Here is a 10,035-nt window from a genome sequence, read left to right as displayed (position 1 = left end):
GTCCGAGATCTCCCCGATATTTTTCCGAGATGCCGAGATCTCCTCAAAAATGTCCAAACGAGATCTCCCCGAGATCCGAGTTCTCCAACCTTGACTGCAGCTGCTTACTTCGTTTTAATCTTTAGATATCGAAGAAACCATGTTTATAATCTGTTGCAGTGTGGTGGGACAGACCTGCTACTGCTAATCAATTTATCAATTTTCAAATTTATCTTTCGGTTCTTGATGATGGCCGACAATCTACAACAAACAAACCACACTTGATAAATATTCGTGAGCAGTTTTATTTTATTGGGATCTACCTTTTGAAGCGAATAACAAAACAGTATTCAGATAATTTAGTTGTTAAACTGATGTATAGTTGGGCCATATTAGTTCCTTTAAATTTACTGTTGGGCCATAGAATATTAGATGGGCTGTGATAAGTTGGGCTGCAAGTGATTGGGCTTATTGTTTAGTGGGTTGAATATACGAATTGGACTCACTACTACAAACACTTGATTCACTTGGTAGTTTAAGGTGGATTCGATATAGGTAGGCGATAATGATAATGAATAACATAAGCTTGATAATAATGATATATATGAAACATGATGATTATGGTATACGATTAGATTATAGTGATGATTAAGTATTAATGAGGATTGTAGGATTAGATGATGATAGATGTGTACGGTGATGGTAATGATGAAAATGATAACGATGTTACGTGATGTTTGGTGATGGCGACGATGATATAAGATCATGATGATGATGACAAGGAAATGAAAATGAGGTTCGAAGATGGTGATGATGTTTCGATGATGAGGGATCAACGAGGATGGCGATATAGATGAGTAATGATAACAATGATTTTGTTTGTGAAGAAGAAAAAAAAGGCAACAGAAAATATAGGGGTTAAATGTATTTGCGTACCTATTAAATCAGAAAAACAGAAGTCAGAGTGATGGTTTAAGAGTGTTGTGGTGTAAGCTAGAGGTCGCGAGTTCAATTCCTGTGACACTATTTTTTTTTGAAAAAGAAGGAAATCTGTCAAGATAGATATATAGATTATATAGTAGTTGATCCGGTTTATAATATATAAAATGATTCAGACGAATGGTTAAGTGGTGTTTCGAGTTAGCGGGAGGTCTTGGGTTCGAGCCCGAGCCTGGGCGTTTATCTTTTTAAAGCTTGTTTCGTTAAGGTAGCACCTTTGTTATTTTTGTTATTAATATTATTATCATTATCATTATCATTATTATTATTATTATTATTATTATTATTATTATTATTATTATTATTATTATTATTATCATTATTACTAATTAAAAATTGTCATCTTACTAAGATTAACATTATTAGTAAAATTATTATTTTTATTATTATTATTATTATTATTATTATTATTATTATTATTATTATTATTATTATTATTATTATTATTATTATCAATACTATCATTATCAAGATTTTTATATATTATTATCATCATTTTTACAACACTATTATTATTTATTATTATTATTAGTATCCTTATTTTTATAAAAATATTACAACTTTCTATTATAAATATTATTTTACCAAATAAAGTAGTAGTTATATAAAAACATATCTTAATATATAAATATATATATAAAGATATTAATCTTAATACATTACATAAAATAAATAAACTTAGTCGATTAAATGTGATATGTGTTAACATATATACATGATATAGGTTCGTGAATCCGAGACCAACCTTACATTTATTCAATGACGTCATATGTATTTTTACTACAAAATACAGTATGGTGAGTTCATTTGATCCCTTTTACTCTTTACATTTTTGGGACTGAGAATACATGCGCTGTTTTTACAACTGCTTTATTAAATGCTTTTAAAATATATTTTGAACTGCGAATACATGAAATGCTTTTATAAATGTTTGACGAGATAGACACAAGTAAAACATTCCTCGAATGAATTATTATGCAGATAGAAGTTCTGCGAATTATTATTGAATTATGTGGACATGATAATTGCCACCATTGAATTATGTGGACATGATAATTGCCACCAATTGAAGTGAATGTTATATATCGAGAGAATGATTTTATACACAGGTTATGTGTATGATATTTTGTACACGAGATATGTGTACGGTTACAAAGATTTGTTAAAATAGTTTCGTACACGAGAAAGGTGTACTGTATTTAAAAGATATCGCATGTACATTACAGGTGGGTATAGGATTCGGGCCCATTTGTACCATGCAGCATTTAAATCTTGTGGTCTATCAAAATGATGAATTTTATTTGTTTTATGATAAACCTATGAACTTACCAACCTTTTGGTTGACACTTGAAAGCATGTTTATTCTCAGGTATGAAAGAAACCTTCCGCTGTGCATTTGCTCAATTTAAAGATACTACTTGGAGTCGTTCATGACATATAGAGGTCAGAACCTCGCAATGGGACCATCTGTTGAAGACTTCGTCCAGGTGGATTAGGACGGGTCACTACAATGTAAGTGCACAAACACAAGGATTTATAGTGGTTCGGGTGGATGTTAACTAATCCACCTTAATCCACTTCCCGATTCACTAATCGGGAGTTAGCTTCACTAAGCATTTCTCCAAACCCGGTGGAGATCCGTTTACACCAAAAGATTTTTAATAAGCCACACTAACTTACTTAGATTAGACTTGTCTTCATCTTGGATAAGTATTAGTTTTCAATGGAATTAATCATCTTCCTAGATCCCTTTAAGGAAGAAGAATCACTAAGTAAGATGATGTTTCCTATCACAAGAACTATTTAACTTCCTTGAACCCCTAAGGAAGTATCTCACAAAGTAAACTTAAAGATACAAATGATAAGCATGAAGTTTACAATGTAATTCTACTTAGTGTAAGTAGAATTTCTCTTTCTTTCTTATAATTTCTCCATAGATATGTGCTTGAGGCTTGAGAGATTAGTTGATGTGACTTTGAAAGTGTGTTGGAAAGAGGTATTCTTCTAGTTTGGCAAAGTGGTGTATTTATATTCTAAGAAAATCTTGACAGACCAAACTGCGGTCGATCTACGGTCCACATTGGAGTCAACCGCGGAGCCTTCTGTCAGCTTTTCAATATATCCATTGGAGCTCATTTTTCTTCGAATTTTTGGCTTCTTTACCTAATATAGAGCCTTCAAAAGATGCTCAATACACCTGGAAGTCCTTGACATTCATCTTATACTTTTGGATGCATTCATTAAAGTGGACATGAGTTTGCTAAAGAGGAAAGTCACAAAGTCCTTTTGTGTCATTGATTTTCATTATGGCAAATGCATATTTTTTATGCTTTGACAACCCACAACACTTCAAACACCATATCCTATGTCTTCAACAATTTGTCAATACTTTGATGGATGTATCTTGCCTCATTGGTTGCTTGCAACAAGTCAAATGAGACTAATTGAATCTTGTAAAGACTCTTTGGGAGTTGCATTTATCATTTGACAAACCACAATAAGCCAAACACCATATCCCATGCCTTCAACCTATTTGTCAACATTTGATTGCAAGTATATGCATTCATTGGTTACTTGCAAACCTTCAAACAAGACCCATTTGATTTGGGAGGTGATTATCACACACCACTTTTTGATCCATGTACACTTTTAGCTTTATCACATGATGTCATATTATACAAGGGAGGTGATCCACACACACCACTTTTTGATCCATCTACATTTAATTACCTATTTTACCCTTAATTATATTATATATATAATATAATAATAATATAAATTTAACTTTCTAAGGGCATAACTGTAATTTTATGAGATAAAAGTGTGATAAAAAATGTTAAGCCTTTTACAATTAATTATATTAATTAATTAATTTATTATCTATTTATTTGAGTTTATATACTTATAATAAAATAAAACTCACTTCTAGTAAAACTTCAACCAAAATCAAAGTGTTACGCCTGGTTGCGGTATGTTTATCAGATCTCATCGTTTTAATCATCGATTCCCCTTGTTAATGTTTGTTTGATCAATTTCCAGTTCAATTGATTATGAATTCCCCACTTTTTTCTCTATATACCTAAAAAAAATTGTTGTAGCTTCAAATACAAATCAAGTTTGCTTCAATTGAAGTTTCAATTTTGTTTTTGCTGCAGACAGATTTGGATCAGGGAAGAAGAAATTAGGGTTTATTGCCATGATCTCGCAGTTTTTTGTATTATCACAACGAGGCGATAACATTGTCTTTCGTGATTGTGAGTCCTCTTGTTATAATTGTCTGCATGTGGTTTATGTTAGGTTTCAAATTTTTATGCAATTAGGCAGATTTGTATGATTCGTTATATGCCTGATTACTTGTAATTAGAGTAAACCTAGATTCAAGTGAGTAAATCGGGTGTGGATAGTTATACGATGAGATTCAATTTGACTTAAAAAGTTCCAGGTTAAGATTTACAGTATAAACTTTTGAAGATTAGGATCTTAATTTGGGTGTGGCTAACATATGGCTAAAAGTCACCCATTGTTTTAGTATTTTAGTATAATTATTTACATTTTCAACCTTGTGTTGTAGCTCATCTGGTAGTGGTCTCTATTAGTGAGAGGTAATGAGTTCGAATCTAGTGGGGTGTAGCATTGCACACAAGGTTGCCCCTTTACCCTTGAATTCCACCCAAGAGTGCTTTCCGCACATCACATTGTGGGGGCAGTGGGGGAGGGGGTTTTACTGTCCATGCCCTCGGATTGGGCCGGATTTCCTCTTGGGCAGCAGTTGGGGGCGGGTTATGCAACTGCGGTAGATGAACGCGTGGGTGGTCAAGTCCCCTGGGTGATCCCGTACTGCTCTTAAAAAAAAAGAAATTATGTACATTTTCCACATTTGTTAATTACAAGACTAGATAGACAACTTTGGTAGCTGCTAGTCGGAAGTACGTATAGGCGTATAATTAGTCATTTGATATTTCCTCTACTGATGCAGATCGTGGTGATGTACAAAAAGGAAGTGCTGAGATATTTTTTCGTAAAGTAAAGTTTTGGAAAGAAGATGGGGAAACCGAGGCTCCACCTGTCTTTGTAGGTACCTTCTAAAATGTAAAATGTTAACATTTTTGTAACATCGTTGCATCTTATGCAGTTACATTAGGCAAAAATTGGTTTCAAATCTGACTGTTTATGTTAACATGTTGGTTGCTGATGATATAATGTAAATTTGTTATTATAGAACGTGGATGGCGTCAACTACTTTCATGTAAAGGTAGTTGGATTGCTGTTTGTTGCAACGACTAGAGCAAATGTGTCACCATCTCTTGTTTTGGAACTTCTACAAAGAATAGCACGTGTTACCAAAGATTACCTTGGAATACTCAATGAAGATTCTATTAGGAAAAACTTCGTGCTTATGTATGAATTACTTGACGAAGTTATTGTAAGTTTTTTTCATTTACATGACATTAATGGGTCTATGAAAATCTGTTTGTAATGTGGCAAGCTTTGAATATATTATACATTGTGATTTTGAACCAGGATTTTGGTTATGTGCAAACCACATCGACTGAAGTTTTGAAGTCATCTGTGTTTAATGAGCCAATCATGATTGATGCAACCCATATGCCACCTCTTGGTCCGGCTGCCCTTTTTATGGTATGAGCTGTTACAAATTATTTGGCATTTGGCTGATTTTTTTGGAAGGTTATTGCATTTAATGATTTTTAGTAACCTGCAATGTTTGATGAATGCAGCAAGGGAACAAAAGGATGCCCGGGACAGCTGTTACAAAATCAGTTGTAGCTAATGAACCAGGGGGTAGGAAAAGGGAGGAAATTTTCGTGGATATAATTGAAAAAATAAGTCTTACGTTCAGCTCTAGCGTGAGTACCATGTTTGACTTTTTTGATTATTTTCAGTTAAATGCTTAATTTTTTTACATATACCAAGTAACTTCTGATAGTTTTGGAGATGCCATTGCAACTATAATGATGCCTATACAACCTAAAGTAATGTGCTTTACATACTAAGTTTCAATTCTATTATAAAAAGTGCATCATTTTTCTGGGGGAATAGTTTATTCTAAATGATCTCTAGATGTTTATATTTTAAATATTGTAAAGTTTGCATTTGCTTGTCTGCTTGGTACGGTATTACAGATATGTTAGTTTCACTTGATAACAATGTCTTACGCGATTTGATTATGCATATGAAAGTTCTGGTTGTGACAGAACAACACAATCTGAATACATAACTAAAACTTTCTTGTGACCCAAACAGGGATATATACTCACTTCTGAGATAGATGGAACCATTCAAATGAAGAGTTATCTTTCTGGGAATCCAGAAATTCGATTAGCTTTAAATGACGACCTGAATATAGGAAGAGATGGCAGATCAGTATATGGTATAGTATTCACTCTTTCTATCCATTTATCCACCGTTGGTGTTTAACATTTTACTGTCCATTCTTACATAATACACTTGTATGTTTACTGTCTTTATAGATATCCAACATCATGGTTGCTTCTATTGGTGGCAATTTCAACCCACTTTTTTAGGAACTGGTCAAATGGGGATTAAGTAGAAAAAATATCTATAACTTGAATAAAAAATGGGATTAACAAGTGAAATGGATCATAGTTCCCCTACTTAAATGCTCAATATGTTGTACATCGTTATATTTAGAAGCAAATATATTGCTACTATAGTAATATAGTTTTGTAATCATATATAGTTCATAAAGTACTTGCTAAACAAAAAAAGTGATAAATACGTGTTGGGGGTTGGCCCACTCCAACCCAAATCCAGCTGACCCATTGCCTAACTCACCCATTTTGCCACATCTAGTAATGATAGCATGTCTAAGTTAACAGCTTTTGTACTATAAGTAATGTCTGCCTTTAGAAGCTTATCAAATTATGTTCTGTTCTACAGATTATGGTGGTTCAAGTGGATCTGGAGCAGTTATACTAGATGACTGCAATTTCCATGAATCTGTACATCTTGATAGTTTTGATGTGGATAGAACTTTGACTCTTGTAAGTAATCTTCCAAGTTTTAGTTGTTCTACATGACATGCCTACCCTTTAATATTTTTAATTTTATTTTAATATTAATATTGCTCCTGTTTGTCAGGTGCCCCCTGATGGTGAGTTTCCTGTAATGAATTATCGCATGACCCAGGAATTTAAGCCACCTTTCCGTATTAATACCCTGATTGAAGAAGCTGGATCACTTAAGGTAGATATTGTCTTTATTTAACTACACGGCACTATCTAATGCATGATCCTGAGTTGGGTAATGGGTCAAAATGGGGTTGGGCTAAAATGGATCATTTATAGTATGGATCAGGCCAACCCAACAACACTTTCTGTTTTTTGTAAAAAATTAATGTCTTTAATATGATTACAAGTTTATATTATTACAATGATAAATGATCTAATTTAGTGAAGAGATTAGAAGGTTTTACGTTTTTTTAACACATTTTAGATGGTTTTCAACCTGTTTGACCCATTTAACCTTCTATGGATAAAACATAACCAAATTGATCCGTTCGTATAGAAGTTGACGGATATTGTCCCCTCCGATGGTTCCAAACAATCCTATACTGTTTGGTAGTTTCCAATTTATATATTTATTTATGTGTGTGTGTGTGTGTGTGTGTGTGTATCATCAGCATATCAGTTTCCACCTAACTACCTAAGTAGAGTACTTTGCTTGAGTATACTATCTGTTTTTTACTTATTGTTAGGCTGAGGTGATTCTGAAAGTACGTGCTGAGTTCCCTCAGAATATCACTGCAAATACAGTTGTAGTTCAGATGCCGGTTCCAAAATACACGTCCAGGTACTTACCAGTTATGTACAGAAGTCCGTTTATGAATTCTGTTAAGACTATGTATTTAAAATTTAGAGGTACTGAGATAGTGGGTAGTCCAATTATCTTTCACATGCAAGAATTTACATCTGTGTAAGATTAGTTAGTTTTAGAATCTAAAGATATTAGACAGTAGGATATTTTTTATCTAATTGCATTTGCATGTTAGATTAAATGTAACTGTTTTTATGAATGGGATCTATGAGGTATTTAGTGAGAACGAATCTAAAATCTTTAGAGGAATGAATTTAAATCTTTATAGAGAATTGGACTTAAAACTTTTTCTACAGAATATCTAATAGCATTTTAATTGCTTACATATTATTAAATTATAAGCAAAAGCGCATTAATATAGATTGGAATTGTAAGGCGACAACTTGATGCTTGCAGATGATTGTTTCTGATAATTATGTTGTATTCATCTCATATTCTCTTGTTTATTCTTTAATATAGCAGTCCATTCTCAACGTATAGGTTTCAGTTACGACCCATTTTACCATAAATCGCTTGACTCATGTTTTACGTCATCTCTCACGTTTCTAGAAGGTAGAATGAATGAATCATCTGAAAAAAATATCTTTGAATGAGTTGACCGTTGTCCAAAGTGTTTATTTTCAACGCATTAAACCTCCAGTGTCATATTATTCAAAAAGTGGATTACTGTTGAATAATCCAGTTTTTGTAATCATATACGAGTATATGACACGGTTATTATTTATATTAAAGTAAAAAGAGTTCTGGTCATAAAGGGTTTCGGGTTACTCAATCCATACAAAAAGTTACACATTTTGACCTGTTACTTAAGCTGTCAGACTCTCCTTTTAGCTGAAATCAGTCAAAACCTTGTAATATAAATTCAAAATGCTCATTTTTGTGCTGCAAACCTCAATGTTTTAATACTTATTTTGGTATATATTTCAGAGTTAGTTTTGAGTTGGAACCTGGATCAGTTGGACAAGTGACCGATTTTAAGGAACCGAATAAGAAAATTGAGTGGGGGTTAAAGAAGGTTATTTCTTTTCTTGAATTGCTAATGTTCAATCAATTAAATCAAAATTTTGATATAGTTACTGATAAACACTATTCTCTCCAGGTTGTTGGTGGATCTGAGCATACACTGCGTGCCAAATTAACATTTTCACATGAATCACATGGTATCTTATCTTTACATTATATAAAAACTTTCAGTTAGTGGGTGTATACAGTATGCTTTCTTTGGCTTGAACTATTTTTTAAATTTTGTGATATGTGGTGGCATGATAGGTAATTTAACAAAAGAAGCTGGTCCCGTCAGCATGACCTTCACTATACCAATGTACAACTGCTCAAGACTCCAGGTAAGAAGCTGTTTCGTTGGAGCATATAATAAACAGTTATTGCACAAACATAAACCAAACATAATAATGTGCAATATCTAACAGTCCAGTAACCATATCCACTCTGTTATCCTTAAAATTTGCGTGAATCGTTTTATCTTTTGTGGTTTTGGTATGAGGGTTGGAAGTATGATGGTAATTTTCGACTCATTTTCTTATGAGTGAATTGAATTTGATTTTTTGTCAAGTAGTTCATATGCATCAAACAAAAAGTTGCTAAAAGATAACACGTCAAATGGGTTCAACATCTTAAAAAATATCCCAAAGTTCATATTAATGCATACAAGTATACAACCAATTACATGGTTTTTATTCATAGATATAGATGAATGTTGTTACCAAACCAAACCATCTTGAAACTCGAATCTTGTCATTTTGAAGAGTTTAAATTTGCCTCCAGGAATAATGCCCAAGTTTTATGTAGTTGTTCAATGTAAAAAACCATTTGGATAGTAATTATGAAGGCTAGGTGAAATGACTGAATTTCTTGATAGCCATTTGTTGTGATTTTTTGTAGGTGAAATACTTGCAAATTGCAAAGAAGTCAAAAACGTATAATCCCTATCGATGGGTGAGATATGTTACCCAAGCCAATTCCTACGTTGCTCGTATATGATTTTTCTTTGAGCTTCTAAACGTTTGTTGTAATTCTTTGATTCTTCTCATGTTTCGTCTTTCATCTTTATGACCCCAGTCGTGTAACAATAGACTTTTTGATTGCAAACCATAAAATATTTGTAAGAGTAACCACAATTGTAGGCACCCATCTTGCCTATTTTATCAATTCTCTTTGCAGCGTTTTATAAGATGATAATAAATT

General features: G+C 33.0%; 1 protein-coding gene across 1 annotated transcript; it reads left to right on the top strand.

Annotated features, from left to right (window-relative positions):
• The first annotated feature begins 4,116 nt into the window (after positions 1–4,116).
• Positions 4,117–10,035, top strand: LOC139852503 (AP-4 complex subunit mu). Its single transcript, XM_071841805.1, has 13 exons — positions 4,117–4,232; positions 4,955–5,049; positions 5,198–5,401; positions 5,500–5,616; positions 5,715–5,843; positions 6,241–6,367; positions 6,898–7,001; positions 7,099–7,203; positions 7,715–7,809; positions 8,761–8,848; positions 8,933–8,993; positions 9,103–9,176; positions 9,733–10,035. Exons 1-13 carry the CDS (start codon positions 4,175–4,177, stop codon positions 9,829–9,831), a joined length of 1,356 nt encoding a protein of 451 aa, XP_071697906.1. The 5' UTR covers positions 4,117–4,174; the 3' UTR covers positions 9,832–10,035.

The sequence above is a fragment of the Rutidosis leptorrhynchoides genome, chromosome 6 (assembly GCF_046630445.1).
Source record: "Rutidosis leptorrhynchoides isolate AG116_Rl617_1_P2 chromosome 6, CSIRO_AGI_Rlap_v1, whole genome shotgun sequence".
Classification (NCBI taxonomy): domain Eukaryota; kingdom Viridiplantae; phylum Streptophyta; class Magnoliopsida; order Asterales; family Asteraceae; genus Rutidosis; species Rutidosis leptorrhynchoides.
The sequence above is the reverse complement of the archived record's forward strand: the minus strand, read 5'-3'. Positions and strand labels throughout refer to the sequence as shown.